Here is a 23,696-nt window from a genome sequence, read left to right on the forward strand (position 1 = left end):
GAGGAAACACTGTGTGTCTCAGCAGAATAGGTGTGATGCTTTTCTCACTGGGGTGTTTTCATACACATCTCCACCCACCTGACCTCATGCCTTCAGGGACCCCTTTTCACTTAATTCTCCATTTTTTCTTTCAACCACCCCAACTGTTGCTCTGTTGACCAGCATTTTCCGCACGCTGTTACTTTCACAGCTTATCTGACACTGGGGGCATGCTTTTAATTTGGCATATTTGACACAGTGTACCTCTACAGTACAAGCTCTGGCATGCAGAGATTTGAGACAGACATAGTAACAACCAGCAGATGGCCTGAGAAGGTCAGAATCCTTGGCTAATGACCACAGTGTGCGCACGGTTTGTCTGTATGTGTGTTGCTATATCTCCCACTAAAGGCCCTGCTGAGCATGAAGTGCAAGAGCCTTTTCACCGTCTTTTCATTTACCAGTTTTTATTAGATTTCAAGGGCATTTTGTCAGAGCACTCGCCTGCTGATTGCCTGTGTGTGTGTTCTTTGGTCTACGGGTGAGGAGACACAGAACAGAAAGCTTCAACAAATATAAGAAAAGGAGTGGTAAAGTGCAGTAAGAACACAGTCAAGGATATACTGTAAGTGCATGTACTGTCCATGCATATGCACAGTAGAATGTCCCTGCATGCCTGTGTGTGACTGTATGTGTGTGAGTGAGATGGATAGCCTGTGGCCAAGGCACATTAACTCCTTGCCAGATTGGTTACAACTCAGCAGGAAAGTCACTGGAGAGCCGGAACAGGATTTAATTGCTATCAGGGAGCTGCCTCCGTCCAGCCGAGGACAAAGAGCAAAACGCCGTAATGCTCTCAGCAAACATGCATCCTTATGTGAACACTGAACAGTTCTACAGCTCGGCTTAGGGCAAAAGCTATTAATCTCTCGGGGAGTGTTTAACAGGTGTGTGTCAACGGGGTGTCGACAAACCAGGTGGTCCGCTGAACTCAGCATTGTGAGGTGCAAAGTTCAGCGCAGAAGGGAGGCGTACCTTAAGATGAAACACTGCGGCCGTCTCTCCTGCAGCATCATGTGGTAAGCTCTTTCTGTCGAGGAGAAGATGTGAGGGGGCAAGGACGAACACAGACGACCTGTGCAGCTCAGGTACAACTGACTCACCTGTGAGAGAGGGAGAGTGGAAGACATCGGATTACAACCTTATGTAACACAGATACAAGCTACGGGTAGACACACGATTTAGTTTCAGCAAAACATTGTAACCATGCGGCGTGTGCATCTACATAGCGGTTAACCACTGATTGGAACCATGCAATTCAACCCTAGAGTTACATCTAAGAGAAAACTTTCATTAAACAAAAGCTGTGGTGACATTTACATTTTAAAAAACAAATCATATGTCAGAGAATGCGCTAAAACAGAATTCCACATTATTAAACTAGAAAAGCACTCCGAGAGTGCAGACCTGCACCAAGGCAGCTCAGTGCCTACAAAATACACCCTGCCAGCCTGCAGCGTGTCACAAATCAAATTTAATTTAATTTAATTTAATTTAATTTAATTTAATCACTTGTTCCTGGTCCCATTGCGGACATTTCCTGAAAATTTCATCCAAATCAGTCAATGACTTTTCGAGATGTCAATCAGTGACAGACAAACAAACAAACTCCGGCGTATACGTAAATGTATACCTTCTGGTGGAGGTCAAAAACATCTTTTCCTTCATCTTTTCAGCATATTATAACAAAAAATGTGTATGTATCATTGAGTTGAACAGTATTTTATTTGATAAAATTGTGCTTTATATAAATGATATATATATAATTAGGTACTAATTAAATTAATTTTTTATTAAATTAATTTCTCTCTTTTTTTTTTGCCTGTATAGGGGTGAATTAAGAAGTACAAATTTGAACTATATCTGTAAGACGGTGAACCCTGAATTGTCTATCATACTAAACTGTGAGATTTGATTTATCTGTGGCCAAACCAGTGGACATGTGCCAGTGCCTGTGGCTGTAGAAAATGGAGGGAGAATAGGTTATGAACCAGGGGAAGGTGACAGACAGCCAGCAGATCACACATGTTGTGACATATGTCCTTCTCACACTGGCTCCTTCCTCTGCTCCTCCACATACTGGCTCTCAACTGGGTATAGTAGATGCCTGGAGTGAATCTAGACAAAGGAATGGGGGCTTGGCATCATTGTGACATGGCAGTAGAAGATGTTTCCTTCTCCATTCAACAGCTCCCGGGCCAACATAGGCAAGCTCTAAACATTTGACAAATTGACTATGATGTCTAAAGAACCAGAACCACAATCCTTCAATGGTAGTCTGCCAAAGTGGTTAGAAATGTTAAACATGATTGCTTTTTACTAGGGATGCACTGATTAATCGGCCAGTGACCGGAACCGGCCGATTTTCAAGTGATCGGCCGCAATCGGCGATCGGCCAATTTTAATAAGCCGATCAAATGCACCCGCATTGCGCAGCATCAGCAACACACGTGCACACGGCTACACGCACATGTAGTAGAGTGTGGGGCTGGGCGGTATACCGGTTCACAGCGAATACCGTTTTTATTTCGTTATGATATTAATTTTTAATATACGGCCATACCAGTGTATTTGATTACACAACATCCGCGCAGCCGCGCTGCTGCTGCTGCTGCTGCTTTGCGAGTGAGCGCTCTGCATGTAAACGTTTCATTAATGTTTATATATTTGTTTCAATCACTGAATGAAGCCTGTCATATTTAAGACAAGAGTCAGGACCTTAAATCACTTGCACAAAACTTTTGATCAGCACTCAGCATCTGTTTGTTTGTCATTTAAACCTGTGCGCGCAGAGAGAGAGGCACGGGGAGGGAGAGGGAGAGACACAGAGAGAGAGAGAGAGAGAGAGCAAGAGAGAGAGAGATGTGCGCTCTTGGTCATTAGTTAATTTACTTATTTGTGTGTAGTACTATGTTGTTAAATATGTTTAAACTTAAATAAACTACACAGACAGGTAGTGATTCGGTTTTGTATTTTTAGTTGGATATTGGATGTGAACTGATTGTATTTATATGTTAAAATGTTCTAATAAAGAAACTATATATAAAATATATATATTTCTGTATGCTGTAAAGTGGTTTAAAAAATTGAAATCGGAATCGGCTAAAATCGGTATCGGCAGGTCAAACTTCTTGAAAAATCGGAATCGGCCCCAAAAATGGCAATGGGTGCATCCCTACTTTTTACCAACAGGGATGCTGTTTTTTAAAACCATATTTCTCATAGTGAAGAGATAATGTAATGTAATAAAGTCTACATGAGTATGAGAGTGTGCATGTGATAATGTGTGCATCTACCCAAACTGGATCCTTCAGCTTCCTGGCTAATGCAGAGTCAGCCTCATGCTGTGTATCACTGACAGGAAGACTGCATTATTTATCAACCACAAGGTCCATTTCATCTGTTCAAGTCCTGCTTAATATACAGGAAAACATGTCTCTTTTGTGCTATGATTTTGCATGTATGATGAATAATCTTTCCTTGGCAGAGACACTTTAATTCAAGGAGAGCTCAGCACAATACATCATGTAAGCCTATGTGAGGAAGAATTCATTCAAATGCATACTCACCAAAGTGGAATAGATGGGCAGCTCTTTATTTGGATTTACCAGCAAAAGGATGTGTCCAATGTAGGTCTACAACAGAGCACAGGAACACAACGTCAACTCCACAGAATATACAAAGTAATAAATGGTAGCTTCTGAATGTTGAACTGACATGGTTTTGAAATGCATGTTCTCATTTAGGGAAGTTTCCAGCTTCTTAAAGGTGAATATTTCCTGGTTTCTTTGCTCCACATATCAAAGAAATCATTAAAACGGAATCCTTTGTTTTTTGGACCAACAAGAAATTTAAGAACATCATAATTTCAAGGTTTGAGAAACACCAGTCAACATTTACTAGACTAAACGATAAAATGATGGTCAGATTAATCGATTATGAGAATAACCATTAGTTGGACCCCTAATCATTAACTTAAGAATACTAGATAAACATCAGGAAATGGCCTTCAGCATTGACATAAGTAATGACCCTTTTCCAATAAAATACAACAAATCTGTCCTCCCACACACTCACAAACACCACAACCATGTATAGGTAAAAATATCCAACTCACAGTTTCTGACTATTTCCATTAAACTGCTAAATCTGTGTCTTACAAGAGTCCTGGAGGCTGTTTGAAAAAGAAAACTGTCCCCTAGGAAAGTGCAGGCATCGCTAACATTCTGTTACATGCTGCTCTGTCCTTAGGCGCTGGCTGAAGGTTAATGAATTCCGACTGCTTGCAGACAGAAATGGAATTCTCCCAACTTGTCCCTAATATTTTGTGTGTTTGTTTTTTTTACTGGGTAAACTTTTTTTTCATTTAATCTCATGATATGCTTGACAGTCATCCAGCTTTCATCACTGTGTGCTCTCCTCTCCTCAGGGGTTTAGGGGAGAGGAGAGAGCGCACTGGTCCTTCTCCTCCTGGCAGAAGGCGGCAGATCACTCATCAAAGCCCCGTCTTTGACCACCCTACTGGGAACATATGGAGGGTTCACTGCCTTTGTCCCTTCAATTTTTGTCCTTCCCTATATTTCTACTTTGTTCGCCTCTCTCGAATTGTCTTCTATCACCAAATGTATGTCAACTACATGAGATATATATAAAAAAAATACGTAGGGTAAAAAAATCTTAGTTTTGGTCATCTTTACGTCACAAACCTTAATTTAAGGCCTTTTTTGTAGCATGTCTACCGACATGACGCCTCCAATAGTAGCTGTACTTTGTCAACTCATTTGTCTTCTTCCAAATGGACTCTTCACCTCAGGATCCTCATTATACTCAACCACAATCATTTCTTTTATCTTCATCCACCACTTCACTGTCTTTTATTGTCATCCCCTTATGTACACCCCCTGCTGTGGCAAACCCCACTGCCTGTGGCCCATCTGGGTTCCCATAATAGCAGACTATTACTGCTTCCTCACAGAGAGAAGAGAGAGCACCAGATAGCTCAACATTGATCTGGTTCCAGCCTTTAGAGACCTCAGTCCCAATGGAGAATCATGGCCAAGACCACAATTTTAAAGAAAGGAGAAAATGGCATGAATACAAAATGGACCAATCGTTTGAGCTGAAGGTATTTTAATCGTGAATATGGTTATTGATTTATCTTTAAAACGGTCCTAAATGGTATTGATTGCAATTGTCACCAGTCTAAGTGAGTGAGAGTGTGACACACGTATATTAGTGCATTCGAATCAACTTCCACTCTCACGAAAATCAACAAGGGAATGAATGCAATCCAGTGAACAGATTGGAAGCAGTAACATTCACAACGATTGATGCAGTGACAGAACGTTTACGGTGTAACTACCCTAATTTAAAAGAGTGCACCACTTGCATAAGCAGTTACAATTTGGGAGAAACTCTAAAATATTTTAAAATAATTATTAGTATTCCTTTAACATTCAAACTATGATATTATATCAATTTGTTCATATTTAGATCTATTTCTCCTCACTCTTTCCACTGCTGTCCCAATTTACATTGAAAAGTATGAGCAGGATTGAGATTTTGCTCATATGCCATTGAGAGGTATATCGATAGGCCTCTGTAATAAAGATGCATATCACCGGTATGAACTTAGGACTCAACTACATTCAGAAATTTAAAACAAAATCACTAAATTTGTATCTATGTTGACCACCAGTCACGTGGAATAAATAAATATTATTTTCAATGTTTTACAGCTGGTGCACTGTGGGAGATGTACAGTGTATAAACAGAGTGTGCTACATACAGTACAATGTACATATGTTGGAGGGACACCCAAAGCACAACTCATGGGTATAACGTTTATACTGTAGGAAATTAGCTAATCATCACATGATGAAATTCCCAAACCTTAAACAACACAGCTCTCCACTACAAACTAACAACTGGAGTAGCCCAGTTATTCTGTGAGATAACTAGTGTGAATGTCTCCATCTTCTCTGTGCCTTAATACATGTTTAATGTTGAGTGGGACTCTTTGTTTACTGGCACAAGGAAAGTGGGGTCTTACATAGATTTGGTCGTTGCCACAGCGCTTCTGCATCTCATACAGTAGGCTACTGTCGGTCAGCTCACTGAGCGATGCCAAGTCGTCATTTGGAGCCGGAGGCATCAGCTTGACCTGAAGAAAAAGCAGGGCAACATTTTAAATAAAAATGCCATGAGAAGTTATCAGATGAAATGACTTGTTTGGGGTTATTTATGTTCTTTCTATCTAGCTGTGCTCACTGTGGTGCCGGAACTGCAGGAAGAGTACATACCTGTTCCAGTTTGTTGGTTGCAGAGCTAAAGGGGCCATCTAGTAAATTGTTCTGGGATGAGTGTCCGGTCAGTGCTCCACCAGCCTCTCTGAACATAGCGCATTTTTCCAGCAGACTGTCCCGCTTAGAGATAGAAATACCCAAGGGGTTCCTGTACATTTGGTGGAATGTGAAGGATTTGGAGAAAATGCAGCAGTTGGAAAATCAGGGAGCAGTGGATGAAAGAAAAAGGAAAAAGAAAAAAAACATTTAAGATCTCTCTATTAACCATAAGTCTATATCAGTTGTGCTTATAAAACTGTTAACCCACAAGTTCTTGACAGGAGTGGTGAGATCGTGCGATCCCCCATCGTAGCGTTGGTCTGTGGATGGCAGAGGAACTGAGGGGTCCTTGAGTCTCTGCAGCCAGCTGTCCTCTGCTTTCAAAAGCATATCAGCTATAGGATCTGAAGCAGCAATGTCTGGTGACAGGACACACAATAAAGGGGCAAATCAGTTCCATGTAAAACTTTGAATTCCAAGAGACCAGTTTAAGTGAACAATAACCAAAACTTACAAATATCACATTTGCAAACCTTGAGAATTAACTCTCATTAAGTGCCACAACATACTCTGCTGTGAAACACACAGGTACACTTTTCTGCTCTGCCTTCTTTTGCCATGTGGATTAGGCAGCACTGGAGCAAAAATGTGGACCCCACCATAGATCAATCCATCTGTGCTTAAGAAGAGGGGGAGTGGAGACCCACCCCATCACTGAGGTCTAACAGGACACCAGGGAGGGGAATGGCTTCATCCTGTCTTTTTATTTATGTGTGATTGACAACCCCCTAGACCCCCATCACTTGCCTTGTCTGTCTTTCTTCATGTGGTTGGTGAGGAAGCTGTGTGTGGCTCCAAGTGAAAAAAAAAGGGGGGGGGGTTGTCTGTCAGTCTCTAAGGACTTGTCCTGCCTACATGCTAGATGGGACTATTGATTAAGCACCAAGTGTGGCAGTTAGAGTAAGTGGTTAGACTCAGATATGATACTCCAGACAGTCCTCAGTGACACATTTCATCACTTTCTCACAAGTAAAATGACTACATGATAGTCACCAACAGCCTGGCACAATGGGTGGTGTCGTAATGGTCCTCTTAATGCTTGCCCCTGCTGTCTCCTTGTGTGTGTGGACACAAACCATCAGCCAATAACTGCTTTGACTTCAAAAAGATTATAATTGACCTGAGCATATTCAAATGTTAATATTTATATTCTGAAGTGTTTTTTAGACAAAGATGTCAAAGTCTCAAAGGACCCCTGTGGTCTGGTGTGTGTCTGGATCAAATTCGCATTGTGTGTATCACTGATTGCTGAGATTAGAGCTGCACCACACATCATTTTTCAAGTTGCTTTAGAGTGTCTAATGTAGGTCAACTCGAGCAGTTTTCAGCAAAATGAACACACACACAACTCCTGCAGTCGAGGACTGAGTTTCAAGCCCCACAAAAACCATGACACAGTAAATTAATTCCCATTTCATTGTCCTTTTCTACTTCGACTAATATTACAGTATTATTAGTTATGTATTTCACTATTGAGAGAAAAAATTCCATTAACACAACATCTCTGTAATAGTAATTTTCAAGATGCAGGATGTATCAAATTCCTATTTGGAAACCATTATTTATTTATCTAATGTCTACCAGTGAAAATAAGAACCTCTCACAGAGACATTATATCAACACACAGCAGCCACTACAATTTAATTAATTAATTAATTAATTAATTAAAGTATCACATTTTAGACCCCCGCTGATGATTTTGTTTCCTTTGATTATTAAAATATACAATGCATACTCTTGGCTGATGTGCTACCTTTTTGCCCATCGGCAAATTAATCATTCGAGTCCCTTATGATTACTGCAAATACCCACATGTAATAAGGGTGTACAGAAAAGTTAATGTTTTCTTTCATTAAGAAATGTGTTTTGTCCTGGAGATTAAGTGCAAAAATGGGGTCATTGGAGACAGATTATGAGGGAGCTTCATGCACTGCGTGTGTACACCATGTGTGTAGTGTGTGATTATTAATGCATCTGAAAAATGCTCAGCTCAAGTCAAAATATATTTCTGTGCATCTCTGCTTCATTGCCTCCTGTTGGCTAAAAGGTTTTTTTTTTCATTTTAGCTGCAACAGTTGCGTGTTTACGTGTGTAAATGTCTTACCTGAGGGCTTGTCTTGGTTGCAGTTCAACAAAGTGGGGTTTGCTCCGTGTCGCAGGAGCTGACTAACGATGCTCGTCTGTAAGAGATGGAAGAAATGCCCACGTCCATTTTTATTAGGGCCTAAAAAAAGATTGAATCATTTTGAAGCACTACTTGGAAAAGAAATGTGTTATTTTGAGTGCTCTGCAAAATAGGATCATAGGATTAAACACGCATTTAATGCAACAGTGAAGACGTACATCTATCTATAAAGGCATATCTCACTGACCATTAGTCGGATCGCCCTAAGATTTTGGATATGGGTTGAGCATGGCCTGATGGTGTGCATCCTTTTTGGAAGAATTTCAAATTTTCACTGATTTATCACGCTATACCAGGCAAGCAGTGGCTCATCAGCAGCAGCTGCGCTGTCTGGGGCAGAGAGGTGGGGGTGAAGAGGCTGTCCTCACGGTGGGTGAGACATTTTCACACAGTGAAACGCAGAACATGCCGTTATACTGAAATGACAAAGTCGATGTCCATTCACCAATACACGAGCACATATTTATTTAGCAATAGCATGCTACTATTTTGCGGCTAACTTGGCGAAACTGTTTCCAAAGGTAAGCTAGCAAGGCTACGATTAGCATTAGCATAGCTAGCTGGTTTGTGACTATCAGCCACGCACAAGGCATATTTGATTTGCGGTGTGCACATACTTCCTACGGGCACTGCACTAGTTACATATGATATACCATGCAATGTAGGACACACTGACACCGACCTTAAATTTAAACACTAAGAAGATGATATACACAGTGTATGTCAGATAAGGCAGGTCTTTAAGTGTCAACCCTGACGAGGAGATCCTTAAATAATGAGCTCATCTCCTGTTGACTACATGACACTGGAAGAACCCTGTTGTTACCAAGTCACGTTTCAACACAGAGTGACATGTGATGTCTGTCACCTCTGACTTCCATTGTTCCTTCTCAGTTTTTCCTCTATAGACGTGGTGCTCACAAAGGTTTCTGTATTCTTCTCCTTTCCCTCTCATTATTCATTGATGTACTCGTCTATTTTTCCCCAACTGACAGTGCCTCTGTGGATTAACTGCTGTATTGAATCTAACACAAAGTCAGAGGTGGGCAACCCTTTATACATATAATCATTAAACCCATACATGTGCAACATTTACAATTTAAAAGTAAAAATGCTGTAAAAATAAATACAAAATGTACAAAATTTCCTCTCCTGAATATTTCAAAAATAAAAGTCTGATTGTGTGTTACTAGCTAAATGCTATTAATGTGAAGGAGCGAAACTGAGGTTGTATTTGCAGTAGCTTTGTATAGTGTACCACAAGTCCTGAACATTGTTTATTCATATGTGTCACTATATCACATTTTGAACCGAACCCAAATCAGCAATCGTGAACTTGAGGGAACCTGTGAGGATGTCGCCGGCCCTCATAAAAGCGGATCACGGGCCGCATTTGGCCCCAGGGCCTTATGTTTCCCATGTGTGCTCTAAGTGATATGTAGTGATTTTGTTATTAGTGTATGAGAAATGAAAGTGAGATGTGAAAAAGAAGATCCCTCTTCATTTCCTGGTTATGCAACCAATCTCAGCAGCTCAATAAATATAAAGACATCACTTTGAAATTACTAATACTCATACCGTCAAAACAGTTAAAAAGTCTCGAATGAGTCATCTAATCTTGGACTTGGGGAACTTCAAACAGAGTGTGCATAATAGTATGGGAGTACCCGTGTGTATCTTATACAGCATTGATTTAATTTCACTGATGTCAAACACTAGGAATATAAACTCAACTTTTCAGTGATGTGACAGGGGAAAATTATCTTTAAGTGGCATTGCTTCTTTGTTCTGCAGAAGAGTAATTGCACATCATCTGCTGCAGACGAGCTTGACTTAACACATTCAACAGACTGGCTGACCCATGCTGGCAGCTGTTCACTTATGAGTCTACAGAATCTCTACTGCCCACAAACATCGTCAGCTGCATTCACACCCTATAAATACTGACAACACGTCAGTAACACCACGAGATCTGAATTTGTCGGTGGGTCAAAGTTTGCAAGACGATCGAGGAAAGGTCATCCGTAGATGATGGGGATCAGTGGGGTCAAAACAACCTTATCAAACCAGTTAAAGTTATTTAACCTGACGTAGATTAAGATACTTCTTTGGTAAAATGTCCTTTCAGAATATATGTCAGATGTGAAAATTAGATTAACATTAAGGTGCTTTTGAATATGTTATATTGCCACAGCACTCATATTTACCTTTCCCCTCAGACTGAATGAATCACCTAATCATTTTTGTTTGAAAATCAACAACAAAATATTTCCTCAAGAGAACACAACTTAAATATTCCTCAACAGCAGAAGCAAAGAGCCGGGGTCTAACTAATCACACAACCAAGAGAGAGAAGCTTAATTTGTTACAGAAACAGGGTCATACATCTTCTTTAAGGGTCAGAGTAGTCTGTGTGCCACACTGCAGAAAAGGTGGTCTGTGGGTTTAATATATTAGTGATCCAGTATTCAGATTCCTCATATCAGCAACACCTTCTTATTAATGGAACCAGTGATTTATTTGGCTGAATACATACAAGCAATGAATGAGTCTGTGGCCCATGTGAAGGAGTTAAAGTATCTCGGGTTCACGAGCGAGGGAACAATGATGCGTAAGATTGACCTGAAGAATCGGACCAGTGGGTCCAATTCTTGAAAGGCAAAGCTCTAGTTATTCCGGTCGATCTTCATTCTTACCCTCATCAATGGTCATGAGAAATGTGTCATGACTGAAAGAACAAGATGGTAGGTACAAGCGGCCGAAATGGGTTTTCTCAGGAGGTTGGCTGGGCTCTCCCTTAGAGATAGGGCGAGAAGATCAGTCATCTGGGAGGGACTCGGAGTGGAGCAGCGTGGAAAGGAGCCAATTGAGCATCTGGTAAGGATGCCACTGGAGCGCTACAATTGGGAGGCATGTCCAACTGGGAGAAGATCTCAGGGCAGACCAAGGACCAGGTGGCGAGATTATATCTATTCACTGGTTCAGGAGTGCCTGGGCATCCCCCCCAGTCAGAATTGGACAATATGACCAGGAAAAGGGAAGTCTGTGGCTCTCTGATCGAACAACTCCTCCTGTGACCCAACCTCGGATAAGCGGTTGAAGATGGATGGACATACACTACTGTTTAAAAGTTTGCGGTGACGTAGAAATGTCCTCATTTTTTACATTGCTAATGTGGTAAACGACTATTCTAGCTGCAAACATCTGGTTTTTAATGAAATATGTACATAGGTGTATAGAGGCCCATTTCCAGCAACCATCTCTCCAGTGTTCTAATGATACATTGTGTTTGCTAATCGCGTTTGAAGGCTATTGGACAATTAGAAAACCCTTGAAAGCACAGCTGAAAACAGTTCTGCTGGTTCTTTGACAAAAGCAAAGTTTGAAGGGGAAAAGTATTATTTGGAATGAAAATCATTATTTCTAATCTTGTCAATGTCTTGACTTTATTTTCTATTCATTTTGCAACTCTTTTGATGAATAAACGTGTGACTTTTAACGGAAAACACAACAAAATTGTATAGGTGACCCCAAACCTTTGAATTGTAGTGTATAAACACATTATATTCTGTGCAGACATGCCATCGTCAGATCAGACAGAATAAGATGGTGCCAGGAAGTGAGTGTTCAGGCTCATGGAGTGGTTGGTATGCAAGAGGCAAAGCACTGGCACCAGTAAAGGGTCGATATCTGTGGTGATTTTGTACTCCAAGGGAAACCTTATTGATTCTCCAATCCTCTAGACTGATACTCTTAAGTCAGATGCACTTACATAATAAATACACACACACACAAACTGTGCACAGAGTAATTTTATATGCACAGTCTGAAAAAGCAAGATGGCATGGGAGAAGTTATTAGAGAATTGCTGTCTGGGGGTCTGATTAACTATCATCGAGTCAACAAACAACCGGATGATGGAATTGTGTAAGAGGATAGAAAGCAAAAGAAGGCAAAAGATCAGTTTGAATGAAATAAAGAAGGAACCCATTTTGTGAACACATTAGTAGTAATCCTGACTTGTGAATAAATAAAGTGAGTGTAAATACCAAATGAATAAATTCCTCTTCTTAGCAGCCAAGCACACAGCCCAGGAATGCAATTAAATATCCAGTTGGGTCAGCAAGATCAGAAAGTGATTGCTTCCCTTCTTTCATATTTGGATCACTCCCAAAACACCCAGATCCCATCGCTCCGACAGCTCACCTCCGCTCCATCTGGAAATCAATCTCCTCTCCTCTAAGAGCGACATTAAATGCCTCATTTAAAATGCTGTAACAAATGTAAATGCGATCCTCCTCGGTGCATGGAGTTGTAGTGTTTCTGATCAATAGGCCCAAAATGAGTGTTTTATCAGAGTGTGCAGGGTAACTGGAGGCAAGTTGCTCTGAGGAACAATCCATCAATAATTTCCTCATTATTCAATTAATGACTTCAATCACATTGACTCAATAAATCGAGATGACTTAGAAGGAGGTGACCGCTTCATAACGCCAAATACATTCTGACGTTTCACTGTGCAGCTGTGACTTACCTGTCCGTATTTGGCAGCCAGGTGGAGAGGTGTCCAAAAGCTTTTGTCAGCAGCTTGAGGGTCCGCTCCGCTCTTCAACAACACAGATGCCACCTCTCTGTAACCACTGGCACACGCTATGTGGAGCTGAGTAGGAAAACGAGAGCAAACAATTGACAGAGGCGAGTAAGACATAGAAGATCAACTCTAAAAAAACACACACACACAACATGAAATCCTTACTTACCAGAGTGACCCCGTCATCATTGGGATGGTTTAGGCTGACGCCTGCAGCTATAAGCTGTCTGACATCAGATAACATGGTGCTGGATCTTTGTGTTTTCATGGCATGTATAGAGGACACATCCACACCTATAAAATACAAACACATTTTGGTACACTAATACTACAATATGCCTGTAGTTAGTTTTGTGAATTTTCACACTATAGAGTCACACTATATAATACGTGTACTATACTGTTAACTTGGCTTAGGATATAGAAAAAAATAGCTATACATTTAACACAATGTGTCTATTATTTATTGCAATCTTAACAAAAAAGTGCAAAAAAAAGGGTCAATTTGCTTTTTCACTGAGAGAGCTGACCTTCATCAAAGTTCAACCTCAGAGCAAAAGGACTCTCCGTTTAAACCCAACTTTAACTTTTAGGAATAGACTTATTAGTTTAATCAAAATATGGTGAGGATTTACAATGAACAATTCTGAAATGCTTTCAAAAATGACCCAGTTTATGTACAACATTTTAGAGCTGAAACAATTAATTGATTCATCGATTATTAATCGATTACTAAATTAATCGTCAACTATTTTGATAATCGATGAATCTGTTTGACGCTTTTTTCATTATTAAAACAAGATTTCTGATTCTTTTAGCTTCCTAAATGTGAATATTTCTTTATTTCTTTGCTCCATATTACAAAGAAATCATTAAAACTGAATCATTTTGGTTTGCAGACAAAACAAGACATTCAAGAACATCATTTCCAGGTTTGACAAACACTGATCAATGTTTTTTTTTTTGGTTTTTTTTTATGGACCAAGCAATTAATCAAGAAAATAATCTACAGATTAATCGATTCCGAAAATAATCATTAGTTGCAGCTCCACAAAATTTGGTTTGAATTGGTCAGCATGGTGTTTTATGACAGTGCCTGGGCAGTGTCAGTAATGAATCAACAAAGGTCAAACAGGAAACCTCCTTAAGGTTTTTAACTGAGGGCAGATGCATTAAGCACAAAAAGGATCCTGAATTGAATATCATTTGAATAACAATCAGAAGGTTATCATGTTCTCATGCAGGGCTTGGATCCCACAGCCCCACTGCAGCATGTGCTTTAGGCCAACACAAACATACATAGGTCTACAGGGACATCCCAGTCAAGATCAGTGTACTCCTCCATACTCACATTCATACAGTGACTTCAGTTGCTGTCATAGCATATTTCACTTGGTACACTTACTAACAGGACTTTTCCAAACAGATATCTTGTTTTAGCTCATCAATGTTTATCTTTGCAAACACACAAGAGCCTCTGGGGTTTTTAGATACTAAAAACATTAAAAACAGGCGACTCAGCCAAAGCACCAAGAAGGAAATAATATTTCTCTTTTTGCCTCCATCACTGATATAGAGACACATGGACACCCAGTCTTCCCCACAACCACACATATTTGATGGGGATAGACAGCATGCAACCAAGTTGCTATAGCAACAGAGGTTCAGCAAGCCTGTGTGAGTAACAGTGTGCTTCATGGTGGCAAAGCCCAACACATGAAGGGTGGCATCAGGGGAGCTGAAGGTAGGCAGGGGGATAGATAGCACCACATGAGCTGGAAGAGTGAAGCAGAGAGAAGTGTCAAAAAAATTCCGTGTACAGTATGAGCGTGTGTGCGTCTGTGTGAGTGGGTTGGTTCAGGCTTTAATGAGTTAGCTGTCTATAGTCGGAGGCTTGCATTCGTCATGTGATCCTCCGCAGGCTCGTGTGTGGCCAGTGACAGATGGATGAGGGAAGACCCTCCATCATTGTCTATATCTGTTTCTGTCTGGCTTTGTCAGCATGATTCCTGTTACCGTCTCTCTGCTTGTTTCTCTACATTTCTCTGGCAGATTTCTCACCTCTCCCTCTGTCATTCCTTCCTTGAGCCTCTACCACTTTTTTCTCTGTGTGCCTCCAACACTCTTGTGCCTTTATCTCCTGTTATTTTGCAGCTCCCATGATGACCTTCTCCTTGCTGTGTGGGAGAGAAGTGGCCCATTTGCAATCCACCATCATTAGGTCTGTGGGTGTACTTCAACCTCACATATACACACATAACACCTCTCCTTCAACTGCAGGCACCACATTTCAAACATGTGCATCTCCCCTTTTTCTGCTGCTATGAAAGCAGTAGCTTATATAGCATCGAGCAAAGATGGCCAGCTCCTTGTATTATACAATTACAGATGTTTTCATTTTGAATCTTTTCATCTTCAGACCAAACTGAAACAGACTCAAGATTTCTCCAGGATTCTACAGTGCTCTTCTGTAGATACAACGGTGGAGATCCCTTTAAATACATACAATATACAATACTAAACAGAAATGTTGCCGAGCTTTACCATTTTCCTCCAGGTGTTTTCGTAGGATATAGCTGCTCTCAGTTCCCTCAGAGGCGTAGTCAAGAGGAATGTTTCCGTTGACGTCCTGCAGCATAACATTCACTCCGGCCTTCCAGATGCAGGGGCAGACAAAAAGCAGAGAAGACACAAATTTAGCCAGGCCCATTCATCAGACTTGAATTGATGATAAAGTGTGCACAATTATCTTGGCTTTCCAGAGGCAAAACCATGGAGACAGTAAGAGACAATGCAGTGAATAAAAGAACTCATTAAATAACTGCCTGGGGGGGCATTGAAGAGTGAGGCCATTGGTTACTGTTACCTGGGATCATTGGGTAAGTGCGTGCATGTGACAAGATTAATGTGCGTTTACTCAACAAGGACCCTGCCAAAGGAGTCTTCTATTACGACATGAGATAAAATGGACCTTCTCTTGGGCTCCTTTAATGACTGTTACTCTGACTACAGCTCATTGGACACAAGATGGTTATGATTGATTACTTCTGTTTGGGGGATCTCTCCTGCACTTATTGTTTGTTGTACACCTTAACCCGAAGATAATTGTGTACAAACTATTCAAAATGTATATCAGTCACAGATGTGATGATCCCTATACTCCTTCCCTCTTTGGAAGAAAACATTAAAAGTAACCTACATCGTTTGACGGGACAATAGTCAGCATCCAGTAATAGTTTGACGAAACTGTAAACGACATGCTAGTGTAACGATCGTAGCTGGACCTGGTCTGATAGCAGGGACAGAAGACTCTAAGTGAGCACATCCTTATTGAATATTTACAGCTAATAGAATTCTAACGACCTAGTTGCAGTGCGGCAAAGAGATTTATGGCCTGGTCCTTAGGCAGACAGAGAGGGAAAGGGTATGGAAAGCAAAAAAACGAAAAGAATGGAACTGGGTTTAAGTGCCAGAAGGGAGTCAGCTGACAGAGCAACACTGAGGCAGTTAACCTTAGTGCTCTAAAAACCAATCAGCAAAACCACAAGGACACTGGGCTTCAAAACCTCAAAGCAACCTTGAACAGTTTAATTGATTTACACAGTAAATATCACAACAGGATTTTGCTCTTCAGTTCTGAATATGCTTTGCAGACGTGTAATCATTTAAAATTCACGAAAATGCCAAGCAATTACGCACTGTCAGTTTACGATATCAGCAAATCTGTGCTGGTGAGGTTTGCTTCTTCATTGTGTATCATCTAGAGCCATTTTCACTCACTTAGGGAGGCTTATTGAGAGCTAACAAAGAGAATTAATTAACTATCAGCTGCCGCATGTTGAATATTCATGTGGATGCAAGAAACCTTATCACAATGTGAAGCACAGCTTCTGGAGCAAAACAAGAGGTGATGAGTGAGCCAGAGAGAGATTACAACATTATGCCCCCTCTGCCCATCCCCACCACCATCACTCAACCCTCTATTACCAACTATGTCAAATTTGGACTGCTCCATCCTCTATATACTGATAGTAGGGTTCCTTTGTTGGCATGTGAGCTTCTGTGTGTCTGCAATGCATGTGTAGTAATGATGTGTTCTAAACCAGACGATTCACCAGTAAATGTCAATAGGAGTTTGGCTGGAGGACATTATCAGCTGACATCTTATGCTTCTAGGGGTCGACTCTCACCACTGGCGACCTTCATTGGCAGCTGTCTTATTTTATATTCTACACACAGATGTTATTTTGTGACTGCAGATAGATGCTCCTGGCAGCAATGTTGAACGTAATTCACAGTGAAAATCTTAGTCTGAACTCATCAATTATCATCGATTTTGGAACATTATACAAAATTGTTATCATGTGCTATTGAAGAAGCCCTGAACATAATAATATGACATTAACTCATCAGGAAAACCAATATTTGAAATCAGGTGACAAGTAGTTTTGGTTTATAGTCAATGGGTTAAAAAAATATGGTAGAAAACTCTCTGCAGGAATAATGTATCCATAGTTCCTTTTTTGCAACACATAGCTCCAACACATATTATGCTGAAGTAAGGAAAATGTGCAGGCCATTGATAAAGAGACACATCATGTGTCTGCACTCTCATGAGAAACAGATAAAAGTGACAGGTAAAAATGAGTAGGGGCTAGCTGCCAGCCATGCAGCATACAAAAGGTTAACAAGTTAGCCTATGACCCCACCACACTGTTAGTCACAGTATGATGGATGCACTGTTGCTGTCCCAAAGATGGAAATCTGTTAACACCATGGTACACATGGTTCATAATGGCAATTGTTCCATGTAGTATATCGAATCAATAATAACTACAAGGTATGTGTTGACTGCAGTCCCTGCATGAGCGGTTAATGCTGAGCTAGACACCATCGTGGAAATGTATGAAACTAGAAGATCCATTATAAAGGAAAAGGGGAAAAGTGTGATCTTTTGTTTTGTTCGTTGAAGTGCAGTGGTGTTAACCATTCTGTGGCCATCCTGTCGTCGCAGACAGGATTTGGCGTGCGAACTTCTCATTAGCGTAACTCCTAGACTGCTTGTGCAATCTTGAAAATGTAAAAACCATAGACTGGCTATCAGTCCAGGTTGTGACCCTGCCCTGTCAGCTGAGATTGGCACAGCACCCCGCGGGACCCTCAAGACGGACGGATAGCTACTGGAAGCAGAGAAAAAGAGCTTTGCCCAAATATACTTGTCATTACAGTAGCCCTCAGGACTTCTGTGGAACGACCATCCAATCACAGACAAGATTCAGCTTATTCCTAAACTGTTGAACAACTGCCAGATATCGAAAGGGAAAGTTATCTTAGAAAAAGGAGCAGATAGGGGCAGAAGCACTCACTCATTGAACATTTTTTTGGCAATACTACAGCCATAAAATCAAATCCTGGCAGCCTCATTATCTTGATGGTTATAAGAGGGTTAATAGAGAGTAAAAATCATTTTTATCATCTAAGATTTTTTATTACAGTAAGCACCATGTCAAAGGTCAAGTCTGCAAGTTACCCCATCCTAATCACATTTCATGAAAAACAATTATTAGGAAACCACAATTAAGCCCTCTAAAAAAAGAAATATTATTTCATTACCACAGTGTGAACTGTGGTTTGAATCAAGGTTTAGCTGCAGCATCCTGATACATTAGTCAAGTACAATTAAACACTGAAAATGGAAATGGTTTTCAATCCAGTTCCCTTTCGGTCGATACACTCGGTACAACACATCAGTATGGGGACTGCGTCCTTGTGAGTCCAACTTGAAGAAACTTTTTTCAACAAGCCTGTCAACGGCAATGAGACTGCTGCAGGTAGGGGAAGACCTGCATTTCCCCGGGGCTATAAATTATCCTGCACAGTCTCATCTCCTCAATCTTACTACACTTCACCTTGCATAACCTGCACAACCCTTGCGAGTGATTTGACTGTCCAAAGGAGTTGAGCTTGCTCCCTATCCAGGGCGTCGTTATCAAGGTTTGTTTCTGCACTGCGTGTTTAGCTTGCCAACTACCCACAACATTTGTAATTTAGCTCTGTGAATGGGGAATCATTTAGCTACACTAACAAACACCCTATACTGACAGTATAGCACTTTCTAGCAATTTGCTAACTTGTGAAGTGGAATGGCTCCAGAAAAGAAGAAACACTCTCCTAATGGGTTTAGTAAGCTTAGTTTATCTAAGAAGTCTAAGTACCGTCCATGCCCGTGCACCTGGGGTTCAGAGGAGGTTGGTCTTGCAAGGAAGCTATCCTCATTCTGAAGTGTTCCTCTTTTTCCCTCCGCCAGAACATTAGTTATATGCATAACCTCCTTTTGTTTGATATTTACTGACTGTTTCCATTAACCTGAAAGTCTAATATGTTTATAGAATCATTCCTACAGACTACTTTCTGTGTAATAATCTAAGTAACTGTGTCTCTGGTCTTCTGGTTAATTTCGACGATGATGAACATTAACCAGGGCTGTAGCTATAGAATAGGTTGAGAAAAGACTTTGGAAATGGGCTAGGAATGACAGTTTAAAAATGGCATACTGGCTCTCCTGCTGTTTGGAGGCAAGAGATAAGAGAATTAACATTAATGCCAATCTAGTGACAATGCGCCCATACTTATCATCAAGCCCTCTAAGACAGGCTTGGTAACATGTCTGTCAGCAAAAAACCTCCCTGCTTCTCTGTGCAGGAACTGGAGACAGGAAATCAAGGACGGAAGAAGCAGAGAACGAGGGGGAGGGGGAAATGGAGAAAGAGATGGTGGAGTAGGACATAAAAGATTAGTATATTAATGGTGCAATTCCCTCTAGTGCCAATCAAAGATAAGGCTGCCACTCAAGCTGCTCGAGCAAGACCAGTGTTCCATTTCTCGTTAAAGTATAAACCTGTTTCCTTACATTTAGAGTAAAGATCTTCCACTTACAGCTCTGATAAAGGAGCCGTTTGAGAGACTGGGCATTGGCAGAGTCTGCGGTGAGGATGGTTGCCAAAATGAATGAATCTAAGAAATGAAATATTGCATCTCTGTAGGACTTAGGACTTGACTGAAGCTATTTTTACCCTGGCAGACAGGAAGCACCTTGGGCTCCCCTTTCAGCCACCATCTTCCCCGATGATTATACCAGGAAAAGAAATGCAAGTGCTTATCTTACCCTGAAGAAAAAAATGCACCATTTACACAAATTTCATGTCACAAGGAAGCACAAGGGCACATTTTAACTCAAGGTGATGCAGCGAGATAAGCACTTTGGAACAAAGAACAATAAAAATATATATATATAAATATTCAAGTGTTGCTAAAGTAAGCTTGAAATGTGTTACAGAGTTAGATAAGATTTGTTGATTCCTTTCTTAAAAATGCTTTCTTCATTTCACACCGCCAACTTTCCAGGAACTAGTTTTGTCTTGGTTGTTCATGGTAGACATTAGGTTACTACTACCTGGGAGCAGAATTACAGTATTGCCCATCATGAACTCACCACATAAATTGCATTTGATATGTCTATCTCACACACTGCTCTACTGAGGCAATGTGCATGCATGCACTCATACAGCACATACAATCGATTAATCCAAACAGTCACATAGTCAGTGCAAGCTGACAGATCCACTCTGCACACCCCTTTGCCTGGCAGCTCTTCAAACAAATCCATTCCTCTCCTGCTCCGCAGACAGGCAGCCACCAATCACTCAGGACCCAATCAAGAAAACCAGAATGTAAAGGAATCTACCAAGCTTCACACTGCAGGCAACTCTCCCTGGGTCTAATCAACATCATCAGAATGGACCCAGCCTACTTAGTGATTGGGCTGGATGTGCAGGCCCACCGCTGCAGCTGGCCCGGTTCTCATTAGGGATCTAGTCAATAAAACCACTGCTCTTTTCAAAATGAGCTCTGCTGAACAGGCTCTCTTTGATCATGTCATGCAGATATTCTAAATATTGCTCTGTGCTGGGTGATTCAGCTTTGTTAAAACAAAGTAAAGTCGAATTTCAGACTATGACCCAAACCCCCTACCAATCAGTCACTTGGGCAGAAAATAATGGTTGATTGATGTCAATAGAATGGTTCAGAGCTAATTCAAAATATATGACACTTGTATGCCAAATAATTCAAAAACACAATCTGCTTGGAATTGCAAAGATCAACAAGGAAACTATACAACTCACCACATTCAAAAAGTGAAGTGCATTCATACCTGTTGGTGTGTGTAGAGTGTGCATGTGTGCCTGTTTGTGTGTGTTGTGTTGTCATATAACAGCCACCCGTATACACTGCACATCGCTGTTGGCGCGTGTTTCTCACCAGCAGTAGCAGTAGCACAACGTCCGCATGGTCACATGCACACGCCACATGCAGGGCGGTCCACAGGTCTTCGTCCTGCAAGTTGACATTCAGGCCTCGCTCAATCAGCAACTCTGCCACAAACACGTTGTCATGGCGAGCACACTGCAGGGACAGAAGACCTTTTTGTTATTAGTTGGTAGACAAACGACTGCATTGTTAACATGAAATAGTTCACATAAGTAGATAGGTGCAAAACAACTACTGTATGTAGTAGGGATGCATGATATTATTGGTTTAAAATGTATTATCGGTAGTGCTGGGCACATTAACGGCGTCAAGGTTAACGTTTCCGTGACGACTGATTGTGTTAGCTCCTTTAGCGCCATTAGTGCGCCTACAGTCGAACTGGAGTGGTCTGTTTATTAAATGAAAAGAGCAGCGTTACATATAACCAGCGTACCTGTGTACTACGTATGTGTGCCTCGGTTTTTAAAGTTTAGCGTAACTTTAGAGACTCATTTGAACAATTGGGAGTCACGTAAACATGACATCACGCGTGTCCTTTTCCAGTCAGTCGTGGAAACGCTTCAAGTGTTAACATTGACTCCGTTGACGCCATTAACGCTGATAACGCCGTTAATTTGGCCAGCACTAATTATCGGAAATCGGCAAACACCAAAGATCGGCCGCTATGACTAATGACTATAACAGTAGGCGATATATATATATACATATATATATATATATATATATATATGTATATATACATATATATATATATACACATATATATATATATACATATATATATATATATATATATACACATATATATATATATATATACACATATATATATATATATATATATATACACATATATATATATATATATACACATATATATATATGTATATATACATATATATATATATATACACATATATATATATATATACATATATATATATATATACATATATATATATACATATATATATATATACATATATATATATATATACATATATATATACATATATGTATATATACATACATACACACATATATATACATATACATATACATGACATACATATATGACTTTGATGTGAACATGAATTGCTATGAAAATGCTTAATTCAGACAAAATAGCTTATCACACACATTAGGACTATTGTCCTACAATTAGTGATCAGTCTTACCAAGTGTAGCAAGGATCCGTCAGAAGAAATGGGACAGTTGGGGTCTGCTCCCTCCTTCAGGAGACGCAACACTGCAATAAAACAAACATGTGTGTGTTAACACCTGCTGTGTGTGTACACAGACATGACACTTGGGGCATGTAAAACAGGCATCTACATACTTAGACACGACACACAAACAGCATCAGCACAGCATCCTACGACTGTCCTTGACATGTCATTGCAGATCAGTGTTCTATCTGTGTGTGTAAGCATGCGTGTGTTTCCAATGAACCACACAACCCGCTGACACACTGCCAAAGACTCAGTGAAGGTATTCACTACATTCAAACAAATGTACAAAAACCCCACAAAGCATTGCCAGAAAAACGTATTTTAAACTTAGTAGTTGAAAGTCCTTGTCTGCAGAAGAAGCTGAAATATAAGTTGAAGAAAAGGTGAAGTGGAAACTGAACAGTTGGAGGTTAAAAAATGTGAGTATTTTGGGGTGTGATAATATAACTGAAAGGGAAAATGATACCTGGAGATTTACAGAATATCCACTGAATGATGTACAAAAGCAACAGAAATGTTTGCCTTACAGCAACCAATAACATTTCAACCTTAAGTGAAACCTTTGTGCATCAGCTAGTATTTGATTTTATGGTGATATATGCATCTGTGTATGAGTTTTCCTCCATCATAAGGTTAACGTTTGGGGAAATGGAGAGTGGGAAGTATGAGGCAAAATTACAAAAACAGCTGTTCGAGACATATGTGGAGTTACCATGGCAACCGGCTAGGAACTGGTAGAAAGAGTAAAAAGAGACTCAATCAGCGAGGATGTGGGGATAACCTAAATAAGGTATAGCCTGACAGATTCATGCATCACAAACAATGTAAACAGATTCCTTTTGGCAAAATTCAAATGCATTTGTTGAACTACTCAGAGAAGATATGATGCACATGCTAAAGAAGCATGTTCTTTCGAC

At 40.4% G+C, this 23,696-nt stretch overlaps 1 protein-coding gene across 1 annotated transcript in view; it reads right to left on the reverse strand.

Moving 5' to 3' along the window:
• The window catches only part of myo16 (myosin XVI), a gene marked incomplete at its 3' end in the record, with an annotated part of 88,924 nt that overhangs the window by 43,132 nt on the left and 22,096 nt on the right, over window positions 1-23,696 (reverse strand). The window contains exons 3-13 of the mRNA XM_083908496.1: window positions 22,726-22,796; window positions 21,539-21,682; window positions 15,764-15,872; window positions 13,389-13,513; window positions 13,163-13,288; window positions 8,548-8,623; window positions 6,652-6,802; window positions 6,342-6,492; window positions 6,092-6,202; window positions 3,609-3,674; window positions 1,015-1,142 (exon numbers count right to left, since the gene is read on the reverse strand). Of these exons, the coding sequence (XP_083764622.1) occupies window positions 1,015-1,142; window positions 3,609-3,674; window positions 6,092-6,202; window positions 6,342-6,492; window positions 6,652-6,802; window positions 8,548-8,623; window positions 13,163-13,288; window positions 13,389-13,513; window positions 15,764-15,872; window positions 21,539-21,682; window positions 22,726-22,796 (1,258 nt within the window). The remainder of the gene's footprint in view (window positions 1-1,014; window positions 1,143-3,608; window positions 3,675-6,091; window positions 6,203-6,341; window positions 6,493-6,651; window positions 6,803-8,547; window positions 8,624-13,162; window positions 13,289-13,388; window positions 13,514-15,763; window positions 15,873-21,538; window positions 21,683-22,725; window positions 22,797-23,696) is intronic.

Source organism: Microchirus variegatus (genome assembly GCF_963457635.1).
Source record: "Microchirus variegatus genome assembly, chromosome: 22".
NCBI lineage: Eukaryota > Metazoa > Chordata > Actinopteri > Pleuronectiformes > Soleidae > Microchirus > Microchirus variegatus.